General features: G+C 40.0%; 3 protein-coding genes and 1 pseudogene across 4 annotated transcripts; 3 read left to right on the forward strand and 1 right to left on the reverse strand.

The window, feature by feature from the left end:
• The first annotated feature begins 2321 nt into the window (after positions 1-2321).
• Positions 2322-5241, forward strand: LOC144662437 (glycoprotein 3-alpha-L-fucosyltransferase A-like; annotated as a pseudogene). Its single transcript, XR_013572439.1, has 3 exons — positions 2322-2819; positions 4204-4973; positions 5126-5241. The product of XR_013572439.1 is annotated as a glycoprotein 3-alpha-L-fucosyltransferase A-like (transcript).
• Positions 5242-8616: 3375 nt separating this feature from the next.
• LOC144664103 (glycoprotein 3-alpha-L-fucosyltransferase A-like) lies at positions 8617-9838 on the forward strand. The gene is given in 2 exon segments (XM_078525231.1): positions 8617-9483; positions 9485-9838. Coding segments are annotated over 2 exon segments (1221 nt in total).
• A 4239-nt stretch (positions 9839-14077) lies between these two features.
• LOC144662420 (glycoprotein 3-alpha-L-fucosyltransferase A-like) lies at positions 14078-15743 on the forward strand. The gene has a single exon (XM_078523221.1). The coding sequence runs from the start codon at positions 14520-14522 to the stop codon at positions 15705-15707; it is 1188 nt and encodes a 395-aa protein (XP_078379347.1). The 5' UTR covers positions 14078-14519; the 3' UTR covers positions 15708-15743.
• Positions 15744-17378: 1635 nt separating this feature from the next.
• LOC144664104 (uncharacterized) lies at positions 17379-18330 on the reverse strand. The gene is made up of 3 exons (XM_078525232.1): positions 18017-18330; positions 17785-17935; positions 17379-17579 (listed from the first exon to the last, which is right to left on the reverse strand). Exons 1-3 carry the CDS (start codon positions 18328-18330, stop codon positions 17379-17381), a joined length of 666 nt encoding a protein of 221 aa, XP_078381358.1.
• Positions 18331-25083: the final 6753 nt, after the last annotated feature.

Raw genomic sequence — 25083 nt, forward strand, 5'->3', positions numbered from 1 at the left:
TGAATTATACTTACAAAAGTTTGTGAGTTGAAATTTATAATGTGAATCAAGAGTGTGAATATAGTTGCCAGAGTTAACAGGTAAAAAAAAATTAGAAATTATTATAGGACAGGGCTTTAAGATTTAAAATAACGCTCAAACATTTATGGTAGTTCATTTATAATGAATGGTGGGGTTTGTAAAAGATGAGTAATTTTTCTAAAGAATTTTCTGCTAAATTTCTTACTAACTTTTCATAATGTTGGGCAATTAGCTAGTCGTGTGTGATGAGAAATGATTTATTTAGTTTTAATAAAAGTAATGTTCTTATAATGGGATTACATGAATTTTAAATATCCAAATATTTTTCACAAATGAGAACAAGTTGGTGAAAAAAGCATTTTCGTAATAAAGTTAAACCAAAGAATAATATATATATTTTTTTTTATGTGTGGGACTCAATTTATCAATTAAAGACTGCAAACGCACAAAGGTTTCCTTATCGCCTCAAATTTATGCATACGATTTTGTGAGTATCGTTCATCAAACCAGCTTTTCATGCGGAGAGTATCATTTGCACTTGAGGTGTGCCCCGGCCTTAAGCGACACCCTATGGTAAATGTTCTTGACTGCTAATCTACGTCATCAGGCTGCGTCATATATGGAAAAGTCAACCAGTGTTTGCGTACAAAAAAGTGTAAATCATGAACGTTTTCAAGCCTTATAATTTATTTCTGGCGTTTTGAAATGGAGTCGAACAGATTAAACACCAAGCAATTCTGGACTGCACTCAAAAGGAATTCATTGCCGGCATGCCCACTATACGCACCAATGATGATGATAATGACGGTAATGATCATAATCTGATTGTACTTGATTGAAATTGCCTGTAATTTTAACAATTTCCTTAAAATAGCGTTACTGCACTTGGCAAACTCCCGATTGGTTTGACAGGCGTAGGGTTAGTGTGGTTAGCATTAAGCCCTGGCCAAACGGTAACGCAAGTAATCGCAAGTTGAACTTGCGTACAGACTTGCTCGCAAGTGCACGTTACGTTTGGTCAGTGCTTTAGGAGAGTAAATTTGTTTTCCGAGCCAAATCCAATCAAAAATCCAAGCCCGATTCAAATGCCTGGCTCATTGCTGATTGGCCAGCGGTACATCGCAACTCCTTGTGAGGTTTGATCGGTGCGATCTGTGCAGCTATATAGGTATGTGCCGCTGTGAAAGGTATGGTTTTCAAGGAGTTTAGTCAGGGATAGGGTATAGAAATCAGCCGTTTTGGTCTAGAATAGGGTATCATTTGCCGGAAAACTGATCAGTAGTACGAGGAATAAAATCCAGAATAGGAATAAAGACTCGGAAGAGGAAGAGGCCTTCTTAAACGTAAATAAAATCATCGCGGCAATGTTGTTGACAGATGGTTTTCCATTAAAAGCACAAACCGTGATACAGTTCTGAAAACGGCAAGTCTGGGATAGGGTAGCGATTTTCGGTGTTTAGTCTAGCAAAGGGCTGCAAAATCAGCTGAACAGGGTCTAGTATAGAGTAAGGGTTTCCGAGTCCCAGCGGCACACTCCCACCCAGAAATATATAGAGTACCCCCCCCCCCCTCGGGTTGGCTGGACCCTATTTTTGGCGGTGACGCCCATCCAACCTGAACAAAAGAGAACACCTAACACTAAGCCTGCGTCGCAGCCGGACTTGTCACAAAATTACTCGAAACTCAACGACCACTTTCCATATGTATGTCATGGATAGCCGTCTTTTTATTTAATGAAACGAAAGTAGTTTATCCCGGGTGGGCTACTTGAAAAGGTTTGATACGGGGAGGCTCCGCCCCTAGGTCCAACCCCTTACCCTTTTATATACCATTTTCACAGAAAAAGCACCCCTTTCGTATACCTTTTATTGAAAAAGGGTACCCCTTTCACATACCTAAATGGCATGACATATACCTAAAACAGGAAGGGTTATTCTCATTTTTATGTAGCGTTTGATAAATTAAAATGATACAGCCAAAAGGTGCGTCTGTTCGAAATATTTTTATTAAAGGCCCCTTTAAATACCTAAATGACAGATTTCCCTACCCTTTCACATACCTAAACTTGTGAAATTCCTACCCTTTTATATACCTGAAGCGTAAAAAAGGTACCCCTTTCAGGCGGAGCCTCCCCGTATAGGCCATTATAGGGAGTGCCCCCCACCCCCGGGTAGTTAATCTAGGTTTTGAGCTTCAACAAGCATTTTGGTGCCGAACTCAGGACATTATATTGGTTCTTACACCAAGTACTATCCGGAGTTATAGTGGAGTGACTGGGAATGCAAATGACGAATCAGTGCATCGCTTTTAGTACAGTTCACAACGGGAGTTCACACGCTGTCAACATTCATATAAACTATCGAATGTGTGTCAGAAGGCTGAGAATCTACCTCAAAATTCGTACAATCATCTTGGTAGGCTTATCGTTCTTACTGCTTTACTCGATCATTTTGTTCCAGAATGAAACCTGTTTTCGACATTTGGAGCCTTGGATTTGTAACGTGACGGAAAGGACATCAAATCGAACGTGCCACAGCAACGAGACAAAGATGATCTTATTTTACACTCCTTGGTTAAGACGCAAACCTTGGCCAGACATCGCTACGACGGAACTCTATCTGTCTGATTGTCCAACGAAGAAATGTAGAATTACCTACGACATAGACGATGTAGGAAAAAGTGATCTGATTATTTTTCACGGTCCAGATATTCCCCGATCTGTCAGAACTAAAGAACTTGAACAGATTCACAAATACCGATGCCCTAGTCAACGAATGGCGTTTTTAAACCAGGGGTCAGTTCAATAAAGAAACTACACTTGTAGTTTTTACACTTGTAAAAACCGCATGTAAAGTCCAACTTGTTAATACAAGAAATCAATAAAAAAATTCAAACACCGGAATTTACACGTGTAGCGCGAGTCTTACTACACGTGTAAGTTACAACTGTAGCCATGCAGTTGTAAATGACGCCGATTTTGCTTGTTTGCTACAAGTGCAAAGTAATTCAGTGCAAAGTAATTTTACTCGATATTTTGATGGCATGTTGTAAAAAACACAAAAGTTACTGTTTTATAGCACAGCTCGTGAAGGAAAATAAAATGATAGTTTTTCTACCCTTATCGTAAACTGTCACAAGAAAGGCCAAACAACGTAACAGACAAGGAGAAGGAAGTGCAACACTGCACGAACTTAAAATTAAAAAAGCTAAAGAAGGACCTAGAGAGTCCAAACAATGAATAAGTCACTGCAGATAAAAAAGTCTTGGGGAAGTTATTTCAAGATGATGGAAGTCAATAAATTCGTGTTACTTATTTTGGAGTTGTATCACTTTTTTAAAGTAATTATCACGCCGCTAATTAATAAAAATAAATAGTCAAGAAATGTTGGTGAATCTCCGGCATTGTAAAAAATATTGGAGAGAGGGGGGCTATTTATCAAACTATAATCATTAACTGACTAGGACGGAAGCCATCATTGCCTTTCATTCTTTTACCTCTGAAAGTTTTCTCAATTCATTTACACTGTAGTCTCTTAGGGGTCGTCATATGCATATCATCAGACCGTAAAGTAATGTCATCTTTGTACTTAATGACAAAATAATGGAGAAATCTCGGTATTCTTTTTAAAGTGTCGTTTAGTCCATTTCCCATCATTGCGACATCGACTCACTCATATTCACAGATCTAAAGAAAATACTGCAATAGCTCCTATCGCCTGTCCTCTTGGCCCTCCCATGCTCTGCAAACACACCTATCTGAAGTCGCGTGAATTTTGACGTCAAGAAGCCGTATTTGCTAAACATTTCAAGGCTTTCGTCTAATTCTGTCTTGTAACAGTTCTTCTACTTCTTCTTCGCTCAAAGACGTCGTGTTTTTCTCCTTTAATAAAGCCGGTAACGACTTGTCTTCGAAGCTTACAAGTGACTTATGACTTGTAAATTGCTCTTGTAGTTTACAAGCGGCGAGTGCGACAAAAACAAGTTGGACTCCTGTAAAAAGTTTTATTGAAGTGGCTTAATTTCAGTTTTTACAGGCGTAGCGCCACACCTGTAACTACTAGTCGGACTCTTGTAACTCCGGCTTGTAACGTCATTTATTGAACTTGATTTCGCGTGCGCTTGTAAAAACAACGGTCCAACGTGTAAATTACAAGTGTAAAAGTTTTATTGAATTGACCCCAGGAATCTATCATGAATGACCCTCTAGAGAGTGACCTTTCATTACCAGAAGGGTTTTTTAATTGGACAATAACTTTCAAAAGGGATTCAGATTTCCAACTACCTTATGCCAGTTATGTTCGTTTGCCAACTGCTGAAAATCCACCAAAATTAGTTAACTATGCAGCAGACAAAAATAAATTTGTGTTGTGGGTTGTTTCCCGGTGCGGAAGGATTCGGGATAAGTATGTCAAAAAGCTTCTAAAATACATCAAAGTTGATATTTACGGTAGATGTTCTGGTGTCTATGGACAGGACAACCAGTGTTAAAGCAACTGTGAGAACCTATTCAAGCCTTACAAATTTTATCTGGCGTTTGAGAATGGAGTTTGCACTGATTATATCACCGAGAAATTCTGGACTGCAATCAAAAGGAATTCAGTGCCAATTGTACTCGCCAAAGATTATTATGGACCTGATGTGGTCCCACAAGGGTCGTTTATAAGTGTGCAAGACTTCCCATCTGTGAAAGCTTTGGCAGAATACTTGATGTACCTTGATAAAAATGACACTGCATACAATGAATACTTCTCTTGGAAACAGGAGTTTGTCTATGAGCAGAAGTCTAGGTTTCGATATGCAGCTTGTGATATCTGTGATGCTCTGCACAATGAATGCCTTAAACCCAAGGTTTATCACGACATATTCAAGACTTTTTGGAATGAAGAAGTTGATTGCACAGAACGAGAACAAACACTGTTAAAACTTATTAATAGAGAGTGACAAAGGGTTAAGTCTGTTAAAAGGTAACAGGCTGAACTTTAAGTACCTGCACTCTACCAGTCATGCAAGTAGGGGCAAAGTTCTCCTTATAGTGGACTGTATGGGGACTGTGGACTGTATCTTTTCTGTTAAAACTTATTGATAGGGGGTGACAAGGGATAAGTTAAGTCAAGTCTGTTAGATGGTTGCTTAGGTATCAGGGTGAGCTCTAAGTACCTGCACTCTATCAGTGATAAAATTCATGCACCAACTAACAAATATTGTAGAACCCTGGTGAGGGGGAGGATATTCCTTTTAGTTGACTATATGGGGAGGCTCATTCCGAAAGGGGTTCCTTTTTCATTTAAAAGGCAGAGATTCCAACCCTCCCAATTTGATCGGGAGTATCCCAATTTGATGCGTTGCCTCCTGCTCTCCCAATTTTTTTAGATTCTCCTGATTTATGAAATTCAAAAAACATGGGGAAAATGCTAATCTTTAGTACTCTTTTGCAATCTGAGTGTAACAACAGTAAAGAAAAGCACCAATAATGTCTGTGAAAAGAATAAAGACCTTATAGACTAACTCAGAAATGATGTCAAATGCCAGAAATTTCCCGGGGAACATGCCGCCAGACCCCTTAGAGGCTTTCATCTTCAGCACTAAAAATACTCCCTATTTTCCTTCAAAAGGGGTAGCAATCTCTGAAAGGGGCATTTCAAAATATCTCAATCAGATGCTCTTAACAGCTGATGTATTTAATTTTTTTAAGGGTTACTCGACACATGAAACGTTTGGAAAAGGAATGCAGTATTTCTTCTGTACGGGTATGTGAAAGGTGTACCATTTTCTGTGAAAGGGATATGAAAGGGTTACTTTTTCTGTCAAAAATGGTATATAAAAGGGTAAGTGTTTGGACTTTAGGTCAGAGCCTCCTCATATTAAACTTAACTCTAGAGCACTTGTGGGAGGCGCGGTGGCCTAATGGTTAGCGCGCTCGCCTCCGAGTCGAACGGCCCGGGTTCGAGGCCTGGCCGGGGCGCTGCTTTGTGTTCTTGGGCAAGACACTTTACTCTCACAGTGCCTCTCTCCACCCAGGTGTATAAATGGGTACCGGCGAATTTACTGCTGGGGGGTAACCCTGCGATGGACTAGCATCCCATCCAGGGGGGAGTAGCAATACTCCTAGTCGCTTAATGCTACGGAAACCGGGATAAGCTCCGGCCTGTATGGGCCACTAGGCTCGAAGCAGACTTTACCTAGAGCACTCCTCATCTATTCCCCTCCCCCTCCCCTCCAGGGTGTAAAATGAAAACAAGAGTAATCCGGCCTTTGTCATAACAAGAGCTTTTTAAAATACTAACAATACATAGCTGAATCTAACGACCGGTAAGAGTCTACACAGTAAAGTTAGTTAGCCAATATGTTGGTCAAGACTGGTGATTAACAATTTTTCTCTAAAGGATGGTTCCAATCACAACGAGTTAAGTTGCTCATTTTCCTCACGGTCAGTCAAGTGGGCCAAGCATGCAAGCATGTGAGAAAATCGCCTTGCACAAGGAGACGTGATGCACGGGGGCAGACTCAACTAGCCTGAGAAAAATGAGGAAGTCTTACTTGTAGAATAACAGGGACTGCAAAAACAAAACAAACTGTAATTATTACAAACAGCTGTTGTCAAATTTAACTCAGGTGAATTCTGCTGTGTAGTATAACTAAACAAACACCTGGAAAGTGTTGAATTGAAGTTGAACCCTTCTCAGGTTGTTGAAAAGCTAGATGACGATGATGATGATCATCATCATCATCATCATGATAAAACCTTATTCAAGAGGTCATTCAAGTGTCAATAAAATCCTAGCAGTTAAGGTGGCCCGCGGGTATTTACGAGGCTGACAGTTCCCTTTTTGAGTTATTTTTTCAAAAATAGCTCTTAGTCGGCGTGTTGGGCCGTGTAGTCAGTCAGTCAGTCAGTCAGTCAGTGACTCAGCGAAGTATGTTTGTCACACCAATCAGATTTCAGGTACTATCAGAACCAATCAAATTGAAGTTTATAAGGGGGAAGCAATCTGACACAGTTGTAGTGAGCTATTTTGTTCGAAGATTGTAGATTTGTAGGAGGCCAGGCGGAATTGGTGAGTTGTGATGCACGGGGGCAGTTTGACCTTGGATTAAAAACGTGTTTTTCGTAACGCTCACCTGCTAACAACGCACACGCCGTCAGCAAAAGGCCCAACACAAACTTGTTATTCGTCTTATTCGAGCGTTCGTTTTGAGGAGGCTAGCTTTCCTGACCGTGGTAAAAATTACATTTGATAAACCATTTGCACACAGTGGGTATATTTACAAAGAGTCGAAGAAATGGAAAGGAATCTTATCTTCTTTAGATTCCTAAATATTATTACTGGAGACTCCGTGGCATTAAATAACTGCAAACCGCAATTAATTTAATACCTTATTGTTACTTATTTTCGCGGGAATTTAATTTCGCGAAAATGCAACGGGCATATTTCGCGGGACCTAAATTTCGCGATTTGGCCAAAAAAGTACGATTAAAGGAACTAAATTTCGCGAAAATTGTCAAAATACTGGTCTGCATTAACAAACAGTATGTCTCAAAATTGGCACAACTAAGTTTAATTTTCCACAGCAATTGTTTCCAATAACACTGAACGAAACCATATAACAAAACGAAATTTAAAACAGTTTGACATGTTCCTGTGTTACAAAGTAGAGCTTTTTGACGACTGTACCAAGATAATTATGTGGTAAACTGATTAGTCATAGTCATTGATTAGTCATAACGAACTATATAGACGGGTTTTTAAGTTCGCGACGTTATTTTTCGCGAGAACCTTTTTTCGCAGGTCTTAATTTTCGCGTTTTTTGAAATCGCGAAAATTAAGTCCCGCGAAAATAAGTAAGGGTTATTTTTAGGCAACGAGGGGATATGTGATTTATTCACCGAGGGCGCATCCCGAGGTGAATAAATCGCATATCGCCGAGGAGCCTAAAAATAACCGGCTTATTTTTCACATGGGCGAGGTATCAACAGTGGCTTAAATCAATAAGAAACATTTTTTCTACGTTGTTTTGATGTAGGTACGCTGAATGTGTTTTCCCGACACACACTTAACAACAGGAAAAAGGTTCCGAAAAGACGCACTGGGGTTTCCACATTGTTAAATTTTATAATAAACAGGTTATTTTTTCCTTTTTTGATACGCCGACCAAAACAATCAATATGCTTGCCAAACAAGCTTTACAGACAGATGCTAATTAGCGGGGTTTATTCAATATAATCAGCTTGGAAGAACAAAGGAAAACGAGCCATGTGAAAAATAAGTAACAATAAGGTAAGTCTCTTGAGCGTCTTGCTCAATTCACCAATTCAGAAGTGGCGTTTGTGTTAATAACTTTTAAAACATCTCGTTCAAACATTTATTGAACCGGTAGGTATAAGTATTACCGGTAGGTATAAGTATTAACTTTGCTGTTGTGACAATTTGATAACTCAATTTAAAATAAAGCGTTCCGACACATGTAAATGAAGTGGCCGGGTATTCTGCAATCGCGAAATTTCTTTGTTACTACATTATATTGGTCCAGCATGATTGGGTATGCAAATGTGGAATCAGTACATGTTATTAGTTCACACGCTATCAATCCGTCGAAATGCGAATGTGTGTCAGAAGGCTGAGAATCTACCACAAAATACGTACAATCATCTTGGTAGGTTTATTTCTTCTCTTACTGCTTTACTCGATCATTTTGTTCCAGAATGAAACCTATTTTCGACATTTCGAGCCTTGGGTTTGTAATGTGACGGAAAGGACATCAAATCGAACGTGCTACAGCAATGACACAAAGACGATTTTATTCTTCACTCCTTGGTTTAGGCTCAAACCTTGGCCAGGTATCGCTACGACGGAACTTTATCTGTCTGATTACCCAACAAAGAAATGTAGAATTACCTACGACATAGACGATGTAGGAAAAAGTGATCTGATTATTTTTCACGGAGCAGATATGCTCAGATATGATCCATATGATAGATCTGTCAGAACTAAAGAACTTGAACAGCTTCACAAATACCGGTGCCCTAGTCAACGAATGGCGTTTTTAACACAGGAAACTGCCATGAATGACCCTCTAGAGAGTGACCTTTCTTTGCCAGAAGGGTTTTTTAATTGGACGATAACTTACAGAAGAGATTCAGATTTCCATCTACCTTATGCCAGTTATGTCCGTTTGCCTTCTGCTGAAAATCCGCCAGAATTAGTTAACTATGCAGCAGACAAAAATAAATTTGTGTTGTGGGCTGTTTCGCGTTGCGGAAGGATTCGGGATAAGTATGTCAAAAAGCTTCTAAAATACATCAAAGTTGATATTTATGGTGGATGTTCTGGTACCTTTGGACAAGATAACCAGTGTCCGCGTTCAAGCAACTGTGAGAACCTATTCAAGCCTTACAAATTTTATCTGGCGTTTGAAAATGGAGTTTGCACTGATTATATCACCGAGAAATTCTGGAATGCAATCAAAAAGGAATTCAGTGCCAATTGTACTCACCAAAGATTATTATGGACCTGATGTGGTCCCACAAGGGTCGTTTATAAGTGTGCAAGACTTCCCGTCTGTGAAAGCTTTGGCAGAATACTTGATGTACCTTGATAAAAATGACACTGCATACAATGAATACTTCTCTTGGAAACAGGAGTTTGTCTATGAGCAGAGGTCTAGGTTTCGATATGCAGCTTGTGATATCTGTGATGCTCTGCACAATGAATGCCTTAAACCCAAGGTTTATCACGACATATTCAAGACTTTTTGGAATGAAGAAGTTGATTGCACAGAACGAGAACAAACACTGTTAAAACTTATTGATAGAGAGTGACAAAGGGTTAAGTCTGTTAGAAGGCAACAGGTTGAACTTTAAGTACCTGCACTCTACTAGTCATGCAAGTAGGGGCAAAGTTCTCCTTCAGGCGCGTAGAAGGGGGGGTTCGAAGGGTTCGAACGAACCCCCTTTGGAGGTCAATAATGGAGGACTGAAAACACAAACTGTTGATTTTCAGCTTTTAGCAAATAGTGGGGGAATGGAAAACAAACTTTGAGTGTTGCAGCTTTTAAATTAATCTGCAAGAAAACGCTAAAAGTATCGGAAAAGTATTAAATTGTTTACAGAATGGATCCTAGTGACCTAGTATTATATGTAGTTAAAATAATCCCATCCTTGAAAAAATATTTCCTTAACAGGCGTTTGGGATTTGATAAATGGAGTATCAATAGAGATGCCTTTGCAGCATATGTCAAGCTTTTGTAAAACGTTTAGTGTACTAAGCCGGTATGTATGTATGAATGTAAGGCCGGAAATATTGTTGTTATGACTAAAAATACCTGTTATTTTACACTCCATCGAGTTTGAAATATTGACGTAGACAATGCTGAAAATAGCATTTCCGGGCCTCTAGATTTCAACATATTCTGGGGGGACATGCCCCCAGACCCCCCTAGAGGCTCGCGCCTTCGGCGCAAAATTAAATAACCCCCTTAATAAATGTTCCTGTGAATACGAACACCCTTCTAAAAACCTCAGCTACGCGCCTGTCCTTATAGTGGACTGTATGGGAAGGCTCCGCCCAAAGGGACTTGTAGCGAGCCTGGAGTGTTTTGGGTGATGGGTGGCCAGGTCCTTGGAAAATCGCTCAGATATACAAGGGTAGGATTTCATGATTTGTAGTATAAGAAAGTATTTAAGAGGGCAATTTTAACATATCTTGTACAGATGTCACACAAGTGAAAAGTTAAGTATGTGAACAGGGTACCATTTACCATGGAAGGTGTATAAAAAGGTTGCCTTTTCTGTCAGTAATGGTATATAAAATTAAAGGGTGAGTGGACCCTTGAGTCAACCTTGGGGCATAGCCTCCCCATATAAACTTTATTGAGACCTCCCCCTCCCCCTTGGGTGTGGAACCAGAGTAATCTGAAGTAAGCCATGTAACGCTTCTAAAAATACGTAGTAAAGTTGGTCAAGACTGAACACTAACATTTTTTCTCTAAAAGATGGTTCCAGTCACTGCAAAATACAGTCAAAGCTCTCGTAAGCGGACACCCTCGGGACGCGAAAAAAGTGTCCGTAACTGGAGCTGGCCGCTTACGAGAATGGTTCTGGTATAAAGCGGCTACTAGAGGGGTAGGGGATAGATGGCCGCTTACGGGAACTTAGGCATGTAAGTGGTGTTTCGACATGTAACCGGACGTGGATGACGACAAAACAAACACTGAAATATGGTACTGTAATTACTGTAAAATCATTGTGACGAACGGCGATGTGAAGTTGATTGATATAAAACAAGATACAGAGTTTGTAAATAGGATTTTGTCCGCTTACGGGAGCTTAAAAACAAAGAAAAAGTTTAAGTCGTAATCTCTGAAAGTGTCCGCGGCCGCTTACGGGAATGTCCGCTTACGAGAATGTAAAAACAGAGAGTTTGTAAGGGAGTTAAAACGGGGTTTTATACAAGGCGGCCGTAAGTAGAGCTGTCCGCTTACGAGAGTGTCCGTTAAGAGAGCTTCGACTGTAACTATTAATGCTAACAAAAAGCTTGGTAATGCCTGGTTCACACTACCGACATAATCATCATCGTCGTGCTTTGTTGTTATGTTGTGAGTCTGAACCAGGCCTAAATCAGTCCAGAAATTGTGTGGTCAAATAATGGGTCCAGATGATAGAAATAAATAGATAACAGATAAGAAATAATTGCACAACAAAACAACCATAAGGAAACTCAGAAAAAAAATTCTGAGCACCCATCTGGTGCAGAATTTTTATTCTGAGTTTCCTTATGGTTGATTTGTTGTGCAATTATTTCTTATTTGCAGTCAAGGAAGAACAAAATATGGCGGTTGTTGGACTGTATGTCTTCCTATAATATACCCTCATCATAGGTGGCGGAGCAGGGGGGGGCAGGGGGACTGTAGTCCCCCAAGCCAACATTTGGGGGGCTCAGTCCCCCCACGTTTTGGCACCGAAGATAATGCAAGTGCCATGTAAAATTGGTTTGTCACGAAATTCCATCTCTTGAGTGAGTTCAAACATTTTCGAAACTTCCTTTGAAGTCTTCGGGGAACTTCGTTTATCATCAAAAAAGTTCTACCAATGATCAGAAACGTTTGTATGGCCTTCGAACAACATTCGGAAACAGCAATCTTCGGTCTAGAAACTGTTTAGAAAAAAGTTACTAGAACAGAAAAATGTTGCTCCAAATATGAAAACACTTCCGAGTATTTTTGGGACAGTCCTAGCCTAGCTGTAAAGTGTCGTGACATCTATATTATCAGAAATATCTCCTGTCAAGTTTGATCGTATAACTTCCCTGACGGTCTGGAAGTTATTCACAGCTTAGCCCAGGGGCGTCCCCAGTCTTTTAAAAGGGGGATTCCATCATTCATGTCCGAAATCAGTCACTCATGAAAGGTCGTTATACAGCCGCTCAGAAAGCATGTGTATGTTATATTTACCTTATTATAAAAAATTTACGCTTGTGGTAATTAAGGTATTTGAAATTAACGCAAAAAATTACTTCCCCGGCAATAAAGGAAATTAACGCGAAAGACGGGGTAACATTTTAAAATGAAGAAAATTAACGCGATATACACAAAGAAACAAGTTGTCGTGACAACACGAACAAGTGTTTTTTTTTATAATAGGCGTAAAATCCTAAACGGAAACAATGTTCGTGCTACTTTCCCGCTTCGAGCGATCTTCGCAGTTTCAGTGATACCGACAGACTTCCACCCTGCTTAAATAATGCTTTTTCTAAGAGTCAAGAACGTTTGGACTGTGTCGAGAAACTGGGGCCAAAATGGAAACTAACGCTCCACTTTATTAACGGTGCGGAAATAACGTTTAAAAAAATTAACGCGACTTAAACTAGTGCAAATTTTTGAAATCCGCGTTAATTTCCTTTTGGTAAGATAAGAAGGAAAAATTTCTTGAAGAAGCTTGCGTTTCTCATTTCAACTCTGCTTTTTCTTGATTTGCCTGACGATTCTGTTCTCAAATCTTATCATTTGCAATATTTGAAACTCAATGAGTGGGTTCTGGAACCCCAGGGACCCTCCCCTGGGGAGGTAGTAGCTTTATCGCACTGATATAGACCCAATGCAGGAGCCCATCACCTGTTCATGGGCTCCTGCGCAATGCAAATATGGCTGCCGTTGACTTTCAGCTTCCAGAAGAATCATTTGTCAACAAAATTAAATCATTTTTACTTAAAGATCAAGTCAAAGTAAATCAATGAATGAAGTTTCAAGGCTATAGTTTTGTCTAACGGGAAGTTACAGGGGCATTTATATGGCCAAAAACATGAAAACGAGGCTAGGCAGGCCAGGGCGGCTTTTTCCATCAAATCTCTTAAAATTGAACAAGTCACAAATCTGCAGACTTTTAACCAAAAACACTGAAACTTCTCAGTTTAGCATTTTATTCCATTTACTTTCCAGTGTCACCATCAACATTTTCTGAAACTTGACCAAACAAAAGAAATGAATGACAACCAATTTTGCATAGGGAATAAAATTTATAAAAGCTTCTCGCTAGCAGTAAATTTGAACAGAAAACAAATAATTCACATGAAAATCTCTACTTTCAAACAGAAACTTACCTCAATCTCTAATAAAAAGTTTTCTTTAGTTTTCTTGCTTTTTCTTGCAAGAGCAGCGCGTAAAAGTGAATCCCAAAAAATAAGTGGAGTAACGAAACACACGGCTACAAAAAATGATTTTATAATAAAGCGTATGCAGTGATCATCTGTACGCCATGCGGACCTATTTAAAAAACGGAGCCAGGTGGCCAGTTCTTCCCAGGTTATTGTTATTCGTGAGATGTAGATAATCATACGGGAAATCGCTCTGGCCTGGAACAAGCCCAAACCAGGCTCAGTAGATCGCCGGGTAGATCGCAGAGACTTTTATAAACCTGACTTCCTCACAAGGGCTAGGGAGGTTTAGGCGGCGTGCCAACTGCTCGCTGGGGGGTAGTGTACATAGAGCAAGTCTTTTGTACAGCTTATTACCAATTCAAACTGACTCACTCACTCTGAATACAGCCTTGTGTGACTTAGGTTCAATAGTTCTTTGAGCTAACAGCGTATAAAACTGAAGTGCCAATAAGCCTTGTACTACTAAAGTGTCATATGCAAACACCAGTCTGGCAAATATTTATCAAGTGGTAATGTATTTATTAACTCCGCGAACAGTTTATACAATGTACAGCGATTGAGCTCCACTTCATTTACATACCCTGAACACTTGAAGAAAAAGAAGAAACAAAGTTCAAAACTTCAGGCACGCTGCATCCAAGCAACCGCAGCTAGCAGCTACAACATCAGCAAAATACGACGAATGCTTTTGTTGTTGAGTGACAGTATCTAAGGGAAGAAACAAAGAGCGAGAGAGAGAAAACAAATCTCGGTGAGACTCAACTCATTTCAAATGCAAATTACGCTTCAAAGTTTACATAACTGTAAACGAAATACTTTCTTTTGAAAACGGCAATCATCAACTCTGCTATGACAAGTATCAACCGGAGAATTCGCACAACAATCTTGGTAGGCTTATTTCTTCTTTTGATGTTCTACTCTATCAGATTGTTCCAGTATGAAGTATATTATCGACATTTTGAGCCTTGGATTTGTAGCGAAACGGAAAGGACGCCAAATCGAACGTGCTACAACAACGAAACAAAGATGATCTTATTCTTCACCCCTTGGTTTGGGCGCAAACCTTGGCCCGATTTCGATTCAACGGAACTCAATCTGCCTCATGCTGATTGCCCAGAAAAGAAATGTAAAATCTCCTACAATGTATACGATATAGGAAAAAGCGATCTGGTTATTTTTCACTGTACAGATATGCCAAGATTTGTCAGAACTAAAGAGCTACAACAAATTCACAAATACCGGTGTCCCAGTCAACGAATGGCATTTTTATGCCATGAAACTGCAATGACTGATTCTTTACACGACGTTGCAGTACCCGTTGGGTTTTTTAATTGGACAATTACTTTCAAAAGGGATTCGGATTTTCATTTTCCTTATGGCCGATATTTTCGTTTGCCATCTGCCGGAAATCCACCAGAATTAATTAATTATGCAGCGGACAAAAATAAATTTGTGTTATGGGTTGTTTCACACTGTGGAACGTTTCGAGAAAAGTATGTCAAGGAACTTTTAAAATACATCAAAGTTGATATTTATGGTAAATGTTCTTCTGTCTATGGACAAGACAACCAGTGTCCGCGTTCAAGCAGCTGTGACCATCTTTTCAGGCCTTACAAATTTTTTCTGGCTTTTGAGAATGGAGTTTGCACTGATTATATCACCGAGAAATTCTGGACTGCACTCGGAAGGAATTCAGTGCCCATTGTACTCGCCAAAGATTATTATGGACCTGATGTGGTTCCACCAGGGTCATTTATAAGTGTGGATGACTTCCCGTCTGTGAAAGCTTTGGCAGAATACTTGTTGTTCCTTGATAAAAACGACACTGCATACAATGAATACTTCTCTTGGAAACAGGAATTTGCCTATGAGCAGGTTAACAGTTTTGATGCTTGTAAAGTTTGTGACGCTCTGCACAATGAATGCCTTAAACCCAAAGTTTATCATGATATGTTCAAGACTTTTTGGAATGAAGAAGTTGATTGCACAGAACGAGAACAAACACTGTCGAAACTCATTTATAACGGGTGGTTTTAGTTAATTACCTGCTAAAAGTACCAGTTAAAATAATGCATGTGAAGCCGTAGAACCAATTTCTACCAGTCTAAACTCTGAATGATAACTAAAGTAATGCTTACAATAACAATAACAAACTTGCGTGTTATTTCTCAAATACTACTGATTTTTGATTGCTAATGGTTCGGTGTGAAAATTGTACAAAGACAGGAGCTTCAGACAAAGATCTGAAAACAGTTACGCACTTTTAAGCCTGATTCTTATATGTTCGCCCCGATCGTTTCTATTGCATACTGACAGCATCGATCGTTTGCAAAAACTGAGACGATCAAAGGCGATCGAAGCGATTGGAAGCGATCGGGGGTTCTCATATGATCGTCCCGATCGCCTGGTATGAGCGAAGACCCACGAAAAACAATCATTTGAGTCCTAGATCGAACACAATGACAGCCTTCAATGAAAGAGCAAAACTCGTGGCCTCCTATTTCGTCAGTTATATATTGCTGTTTTACGGCGAAACAGGGAAAGAGAAGCTAGAAGGATAGAACACCGGCGATTCATATAATCGCCCCTATCGCAAGAAAACTTTTTGAAGCGACATAGGCGATAAAAACGATCGGGGCGATTATATGAGAACCAGGCTTACCAAAACTGGATCACTTTCCTCATAAGTGATTGCAGTTCATACTTTTCTTGTTATACTGTCCAAGGAAATCGATGCACAAAATAAGGGTCCTCTATACTTCCTACATGAGCTATATGGCTGGGTTTTAAACAGAAGAAAATAGCTTCTGTCAGCTGTTTTGTCGCGCGCATCAGTGATCTTAAGGCCTGGCTAAACTAGGAAACATTGTTGCCGAAACATTGTTCCTTGTCATGTTTCCTAGGTGGCTAAATTAGCGGGGAGCAAGGAAAATGTTTTGCTGCCCGGGTGGCTAAACTAGGAAACAATGTTCCGGGAACAAACTGTCAAGCATGCGCATGAACTAGTCAAGTTGAACATTGTTTCCAGGGTGGCTAAACTGGGCAACATATGTTTCGGGAGCAAAATTTGTGTCCGGGAAGCAAAAATGTTTTTGACTTGAGGCAGAAACATTTTTTGTTTCCGTGAAGCAAAATTTGTTTCCGAAAAATATGTTTCCCGGGTGGCTAAACTGGGAAACATTTCCGTCCGCAACAATGTTTCCGCAACAATGTTTCCTAGTTTAGCCAGGCCTTTAATATCATCATCATCATCATCATCATCATGACTCATTGCGCCAGTAGGCGCATAAGGCCGTCCCGCTTCCTGACCAACACTTCCGTGCCACCGCTTTGGCTACTTTCCAGCTTGTCCACCCCGCCTCGTTTCTTTTCTTCTCCACCGTTCTTCTCTAAGTTGTCTTTGGCCTCCCTCTCGCTCTTCGACCTTCTGGTGTCCTTCCCAATACTGTGAAGCAGTCGTTCGCACCCTCTCTCCTAGGTATGTGTCCCAGCCCGTTCCACCTTCTTCGTCGTACTCCGCAGCTTATGTCATTGACCTCTGCCATTTCTACCACTCTCTTGTTTGTAATTCTTTGATCGGTCTCAGACACTGACATTGGAAACTGTTCAGTTTTCGTTCATCAGCTTTAGTGATCTTCCATGTTTCACAGCCATAAAGCAGGACCGGTCGAACTAAAGTCTTGAATAGGCGTATCTTGGTTCTCCTTCCTATTCCTCTGGCTGCCATACTTTCCCTAGTCTCTGAAATGCACCACGTGCCTTCTGCAGTCGGTTCGTAATATCTTTACTGCCTCCTCCTTCTTTGTTTACTGTAGCACCTACGTATGCAAACTCCTCAACGTCCTCTACTTCCTCACCATTAACTACGATGATCTCCGAACTATGAGCAAACGCAGTCCTCGGTATATACTATTTACAAGGCCAAAAAAGTTAAAAGTTGTAAAATTAAAATGTTAAAACCAAACGTTTTCGGCTGTTTGCGTGTGGTTTTAAACATTTTAATTTTACAACTTTTAACTTTTTTAGCCTTGTAAATAGTATATATTTTATTAAACGAACATTATGGGTCAGTCCTCGGTGTCTTACACTTTCTTGCATAAAGTTTGAGGCCTACTCTGGCTGCTTCCACTGCCAATCTCCCAGTCTTTTCTTGCAAGTCGCTAATCTTGGATGACAGTAGTGCAATATCGTCTGCAAAGTCAAGGTCCTCCAGCACCGTTGTGAAATTCCACCGTATTGCTCTTCTCTTGTCTGCTGTTGCCTCCCTGATGGTCCAATCCAAGGCCAATTAGAATAAGAATCCTGGCATCACATACCCCTGCTTTACTCCAGACTTGATCTAGAACCATTCTGATGTCTCACTTCCATCAACAACTGCACACTCGAAGTCCTGGTAATCGTATATGCGTGCGATCACTCTCACCATCTTGTGTGGTATCCCATAGCTTTTCATGATGTTCCATAGGCTTTCTCTGTGTACCGAATCAAAGGCCTTTTCAAAATCTACAAAGTGCACATATAGACCCGTCCTCCACTCTTTTGCGTGATCCAAGATGTTTCTTAACATATTCTGTTTAGTTGTACTACTCTTTGATCTAAGCCCAGCCTGCTCCTTTCGAAGCTTCTCGTCTACACCACTCTTGATTCGCTCTAGCAGCATCCTACGGAATATCTTACTAATGACGCATAGTAAGGTCCTCTCCAGTTGTTACAATCCCGCAAACCACCTTTCTTAAATATCTTGAAAACACGTCCCTTCTTCTACATTTCTGGCCACCTCTCAGTCTCCCAAAGCCGGTTATAGCATGTAGTTAGCCTATGTACAGTGTCTTCCATGTCCGCTCTCAATAACTCTGGGCCCACTTCATCTACTCCAGGCGCTTTCCCAGGCTTTGTCCCCTTTAGTGCGTCCTTAACCTCTGGTAATCGCCAACTTCCTAAATCTATTTCCCCGATCTCTTCCGGTTCTTCAATCTCATCCTCTTCCACAGGATTCACTGGGTCATCTCTGTTTAATATTTCACTAAAGTGCTCTACCCATCTGTACAGCCTCTCTTGCATTTCTGTCTTAAGCACTCCATGTTTGTCTTTCACTCCTACTTGTTATCTCCGCCGTTCCCTCCGCGGCTTGTACTGCTGCTGCAGCCCTCTTCTCTCTCCAATTCCTCTTAGCCTCCCAAGCACTCCGTTTCACTTCTTTGTCCTTCGCATTATACTACTCTTCCCTTCTCTGTTTTAGTCGTTCCGTTCTAGCACCCTCCAGTTTCATTTTTTGCCTCTTTCCTCTCCTTGATCTTTTCCCACGTTTTGTCACCTATCCATGGTTTGCTCTGCTTATCAGACCTCCCGATAACTTTCTTTGCAGCATCTCTATACGTTGCCAAAATCAAATCGTGCTCTTCCTCCGGCTCCTCTATATCTCCTAGGGCTTCAAACCTGTTCCTCATCTCAATGTTATATCTCCTCCTGATCTCTTCAATTTGCAGCTTGCATACGTCAAACCTTTCCCTTGCTATCTTTTTCCCCTCAGTCCTTGCCAACTTCAATCTTATTCTGGTTCTCACACGGTAGTGGTCACTGTATGCGTCTGCTCCTCGTAACTCTGGTGTCAAGGATTGATGTTCTCATGCGTCCATTCACTAAGACATGGTCAATCTGGTTTACCGTCCTCCCATCTGGTGACCTAGAGGGATCTTAATATGCTACTCTAAAATCAAATTCCTGCGATTTTACCCCTTCCGAGCGAAGGAGGATTTCCACTGTCGCGTAATATTAACGTTCCTAAAACGTGCTTTTAAAATCGTACGTTGGAAAATTTTCACTGTCGCTTAAAAAGTTATAAAAACGCGTTTCGTTTTTTCAGTGCGTTGAACGTACGTACGTTAATGTCCGCCATCCTGAATTTTGGCGCCAAAAAGCAAGGAGATCGCGGGTATAAACTTGATTTGCCTGCCGCCAAAGTAATGGCACCTGCTGTAGACAAGGGTTTCCTTCTCTCTTTTTACCTACGGCAAAGACGTAAGGGAAGACAAAAATATCGCAAGAGATATTGGGTATTAAAGGCTGTTGTGACGAAAGGTTTATCCTTTGGCACTGTGTTTTGGAGGTTTATTACTCGAGGATGTAATCACAACTGTCAATGTGACCACTGATGCAATCACACCGTCGATGTAATCACCGATGTTCGATAGTTCTTTACAACGTAGCTCCTTATATATCGTTGCTACAAGTTAGGTGTTTACAATGTGAACAAAAGCCTTCTATTGAATACAATAAAGAAGGAAACGATCGCAATTACAAGACCGAACTTATATCAACAGGAGGAAGTGTACAAATTCAAAGCGAGAACTTATATTAAAAATGGCAACTTTGAAATAAGAATAACGAACTTACATTAAGCTAAAACAAACATAGGTAATTAAAAGTGAACAGCTTATTACGATTTCTAGAATTGGTTTTCTTAGCCAACTTACTAAGAGCAACCCTTGAATGAACAGCAATATAACTTCATTAAGAAAAATAAGGTCAGCTGGCAAACTTCCGTGGAAAATCATGTACGAGGAGGAAACTTACAAATATGAACGGAAAACTCAAAGGATCGAGCTGTGCAATGTTTGTTGAAAAAATGAGCTCTGACGAGACTTAAGATACACCTGTACATGTGTACACTGGCCCGGCAAGTTCACTAAAATTTCCAGGTTATCTTAACACATCGAGCCTCTTGGTTTTTCGTTTGAAAAGAAACTACTGTTGGTTTTTGAACGGTTTTAAAATGCTGAAAAAGGATAGTAGTATAGAAGGCACCAAATTAGCCGCTTTTTTGCGTTGGAATCTCATGAACGTGCGGCGAAGAATAAATTAACGTGAATGACGTCATAGACACATGGTGGTGGTGGTGGTGGTGGAGGAAAACAACAGAATTGTGGCGGTGAAGGAGATATAATTTTACAAACGTTTTTGCCTAGGACATTTTTGTTAGCGCTTTTTATCATTGAGTTCACTCAAGCGTATCGAGTAGTTTAAAAACCATTGTTCGAAAACAATAATGTCGGCTGTTTTTGATTAAAGGGATACTCTATACCCCAGAACAATATTTTAAAAATTGATAGCTTATAACCCAAATAAAAGATATTGAAAAGTTATAAGCGGTCAATCTTCCTAGTTTTCCTCCAAATGGGGAATGTTTCTTGACTTGCGGCTTGAGCTTTGGCTCTTGCTCAAGAACCGGAAGTGACGTAGAAGAGAGAACTCGCAAAATCTCACCGATAAGATTTCTTGACGCTATGGAAGATCTGCTGAGCTATAATAAAGCTCTCCATGTCGTATGTAGTGCCAAAATATAGTCAACCCTTTCATTTTAAATACCATAGAAGAACTAGTTTCTCTCTGTGAATAATTTTGGCGTCGGATTCTGCTCTCGTAAATAAATTTTTCCACACTATTTTGCAAGTTAAATCGCTGCATGGTAATCCAAAGATTCTTTGTATCGAAAGTATATTCACGTGTGTAAGTTAGCTATCAACATGTATATGAAGACGTTGATTTAACCAATAAAGTAAAATAGAGTTTATTGAACAGCAGTATTGTTGTGTGCCCATTATATGTGAAAACTTATTTATACCAGCCCAAACAGTTCGACGCGACCTCGGCCGCGTGCATGTACAACACTATTTACCTGGGAATTTAGGATGTAGCGCACGTTATTTTAATGCCCCTGAAATGCCACATGGCTGTATAGCTGGTGGATGTACTAACACGCACAAGAATGGAGTAGGCCTTCACAAGTGTGGTCCTCCAGACACAAAGAAACAGCGAGAATGCGATATAAACATCTTCTCTCCCGACGATGGCGCCGTGCCATAAAAAGGTCTCTAAGCACATACAAAGCCGCTACGAAGAGCTTTATCATAATAAACAAAAAGCTACTAGGGTAAGTTTGAAAAGAAATTAAAACTTGTCACTATAAATTTAAAGCGGGGGAAATTTGTTCGCAAACTTCGTTCAGAATTATGCTTATCTGTCTTATTAATCGGGCGTGGCCGATTTATAGTTTACCCTTTGGTCGTCCTAGAGCGTAGTCTCCTGGCGCGGCCAAAAAGACGGGGATAGCTGGGGGTTGCTACAAAACCGCTACGGGTGACGCATACCGCAATGGTTTTCATTTTAGTTTTGACAGGAAATCGTTGCAGGCACACTTGGTCGACTTTTGGGTTAATGTGTAATCAGGTTGTGTTTTTTTGCTTCGGCGGAAGGACAGAGAAAAAAGCTTACGGGGCAAAGTACAGTATGGGGCCCAGTTCTCGGCCACTTTTGACGTAAACTTGTATTTCTTACCTCAGAAGAACCGCAGGAACTTGAAATTTCTCCCAGAGCTAGCTACATTATTCAGCTTTTTGGTGTAAAGCTATCGACCGGTCAAAAATTAATTTGCCCGAGCAATAATAAAAATAAAAGCTCCATTTGTGGGCCCAGTTCTCGGCCACCTTGGCCCAGTTCTCGGCCACTAAAAAGCTTGTGCGTAATTATCTGTAAAAAAAATGCTCAATTAATTTTCACAGTCATAAAATCACTCTGTAAACCTATTTATGTTATATCGATCCCAAATTATTTTTATGAGGCTTTGTTTTACTTTAGAAAAGAAGGATTTTAACGCGCCTAGTTGCCTATGTGCAGGTTCTGGCAAAACCGCATTGTGTGACCCGTGCATTTAGATGGTTTATTTTGCAGTGAAAAGGTCTTGAAAGATTTAGGTGTTGTAGAAATAATAGACAAGACAAGAGTCAGCTCAAAACTTAGAGATAAGATTGAACTTTATTTTTAAAACATTTATTTCTTTCATTCTGGCAGCAGCAGATGAAATTATATTAAAAACCAAGCGCTAAGCTGTGATAGCGAGCAGGGTGGCCGAGAACTGGCAAATACGCAAACGTCGCAAGAAAAAATTTCGAAGTAAATTAAGACCAAAAAATACAACGGTTCAACGAAAAGTTAACTAAAGCAGAAAGCTGAATTATTCTACGTTTCACATGCCAAAAATTAGCTCGTATGGTGGGGGCTTTTGGATAAAATACGAATTTAACTACATCCATGAATTTTAAGGAGCCGTAAACAAACAAATTTTTCGGGAATGCAAATTCACCTACCTCCGCGTAAACTCGACGTGTGAGCTTTCTATATCGAATTGAACGATCAAACTCAAGATACTTAAAGCACATGAATCAGTCTATCGTTTGAAGGAAATACCTTTTTCTTTTAATTCAACTGGAGTGTGAAAAAACGCGTTAAACACAAAGTGGCCGAGAACTGGACCCGGCCGAGAACTGGGCCCCATACTGTACTGATATTCACTATTGTGAAATTGCACTTACTTTGACAAGTTAAAGTTATTTTTGTAAATGAAAAAGGTAACGTCATTGATGTCACGCAGTGTTTTTTTTAGCAAACTAGATGGTTTGCTGGTTTCTGACTATGAATGGGGGTGTGATCTTGCGGTATATTTTTTGAGCCTGACTCCGCCGTAAAACTTTTTTTTTTATTTAGCAAGAACTGTGTCGATTTTCATTTCTGAACAATTGGTCGTCAAGTCGTTTGTCACAAAGAGTAGAATGTTTGTACAGCATGTTTTGGAATTATTTTAGATTTGGTTAGTAAGACGCTTCTGAAGACCTGAGCAAAACATTGGGAATGTACAGTATTAATAGGAACTTGAATGGAATTTTTCACAAGTTGGATAAAGGTATCAACTGAAAAAAATGGACTTCAAAATGAGAACTTGGATTTTGTTGTAATTAAATTTTATCGCGGTTTGGATGCATAATATCACGGCTTTGAAAGTCTTCAAATAATTAGAAAGGTTCCTTTCTTCCTTTTGATCTTATTGTTATTTTCATGTATTGATTATTCGAAAGTGGTTTTCGTTGATACGAAAAAAAAACGGGTTTTCACTGAATTGCTTGAAGTATTTTTAGACGTGATAATATTGGCTTAATCAAATTACATTGTGCACGAAATATTTGTTATTCTTTTGTCTTGAAACTTTGAGGAAATTGAAATTTTTGTTTGACAGTAGTGTATGAAAGGCATTTTATAGAACTGAATAAAAAATAAGAAACATTGATAAAGGTTATTTCAAAGATTTATTTTGCCTGATTTTGAAGGGTTTCAGGAGTTTTAAAGAGTGCTGGTAAACGGCTGTATGTTGTTTGTGATTACGGATCTTATTTAGTTTCGAACGCTCTAATTTTTGAAAGGTTAAAACAGGTTAAAACCGGGCGGTTTCATGAGTTTTTTGGGTAGAAAGGTACGGTGGTGGTCAAAAAAAAAATGTTTAGAAAGGAATGACTGTAGTAGCACGTAAGTCGGAGGTTTGCGTGAGTCACGGGGTATAGTATGCGTGAGCTGGATTTCCGGCGTCATAACGGCATGTTTTGTTTACTGAAAGATATACTCGACGTTTAGTTAGCTTAGTCGGCTTGGGAAACTATTTTAAAAATGAATGTTGTAATAGTTAATTAATAGTAATCTAGAATTAACCCACTCTCGATTGGAGTCTGTTCTGGATTCGCGCTACCTTTTCGCCGCGAAGGAATTTTGTAAAATTTCGCTAGTGGAAAGAGGTACTGTAAGAACAGTATCAATAACTCAAAAGGAGGAACTTCTTTGTAGCTCTGAATTAAGACGTATGATAAAATTTTAGAATAAGAAACTTTCGATATATGGTTTTCATATTGTTTTTGTCAATTTCCTTTTGTGGCAGATTTTTTGAGAATCAGCTTTTCTTTCGTGTGATGACAGACACAGGACAGAACGAGAGGTGGATGAGAAAGATGCCGAAGATGAATAGGCACCGAAAAACGACAAGAACCGTCAAGGACTTATCTTTAGAGAGCGGGGAGTTTTGGCATACCGTAAATGATCTAATAAACGCCCTCTCTCAAATAAACGCCTCGTATCTAATAAACGCCCCCCCCCCCTGAGGTATAAAGTTTGTATTAGACGCCTCTCTCTAATAAACGCCCCGTGTCTAATAGACGCCCCCTCCAAAGATCGCCTCAGAAACCAAGGTAACGCTCCATAGAGTAAAATCACGCAATTTATTTAGGTTTTTGCTTGATTCGAACATCGAAGAGGCCCACGAGACCAACATGGTTGACCCCGATGTCGGTGAAAACATCGATATCGAATATGAACGGCATCTCCAAGCTTTGCATTAGCGCAGAATAGATTAGACTCCTACTCACAAACTCTGTTTTCTGTTTTACTCCGCGCCGGCAAACTTCGTGTCTTATTTGTTTTGTAGACGTTGTTTTAGTTAATTTGAAATAAACGCCTCCCTCTAATAAACGCCTCATATCTATTTAACGCCCCCTGTAGGACACCTAAAATTTAATAGACGCCCCGGGCGTTTATTAGA

The sequence above is a fragment of the Oculina patagonica genome, chromosome 8 (genome assembly GCF_052425735.1).
Source record: "Oculina patagonica isolate OP01 chromosome 8, crgOcupat, whole genome shotgun sequence".
Lineage (NCBI taxonomy): Eukaryota > Metazoa > Cnidaria > Anthozoa > Scleractinia > Oculinidae > Oculina > Oculina patagonica.

Coding starts and splice junctions, on each gene's coding strand:
- LOC144662420 (XM_078523221.1), top strand. CDS start 14,520: ATGACAAGTATCAACCGGAGAATTCGCACAACAATCTTGGTAGGCTTA.
- LOC144664104 (XM_078525232.1), bottom strand. CDS start 18,330: ATGCTGCTAGAGCGAATCAAGAGTGGTGTAGACGAGAAGCTTCGAAAG. Junction 17,936..18,016: donor GGAAGTGAGACATCAGAATG/GTTCTAGATCAA, acceptor TTGGACCATCAG/GGAGGCAACAGCAGACAAGA. Junction 17,580..17,784: donor TGGCAGTGGAAGCAGCCAGA/GTAGGCCTCAAA, acceptor CCTTGTAAATAG/TATATACCGAGGACTGCGTT.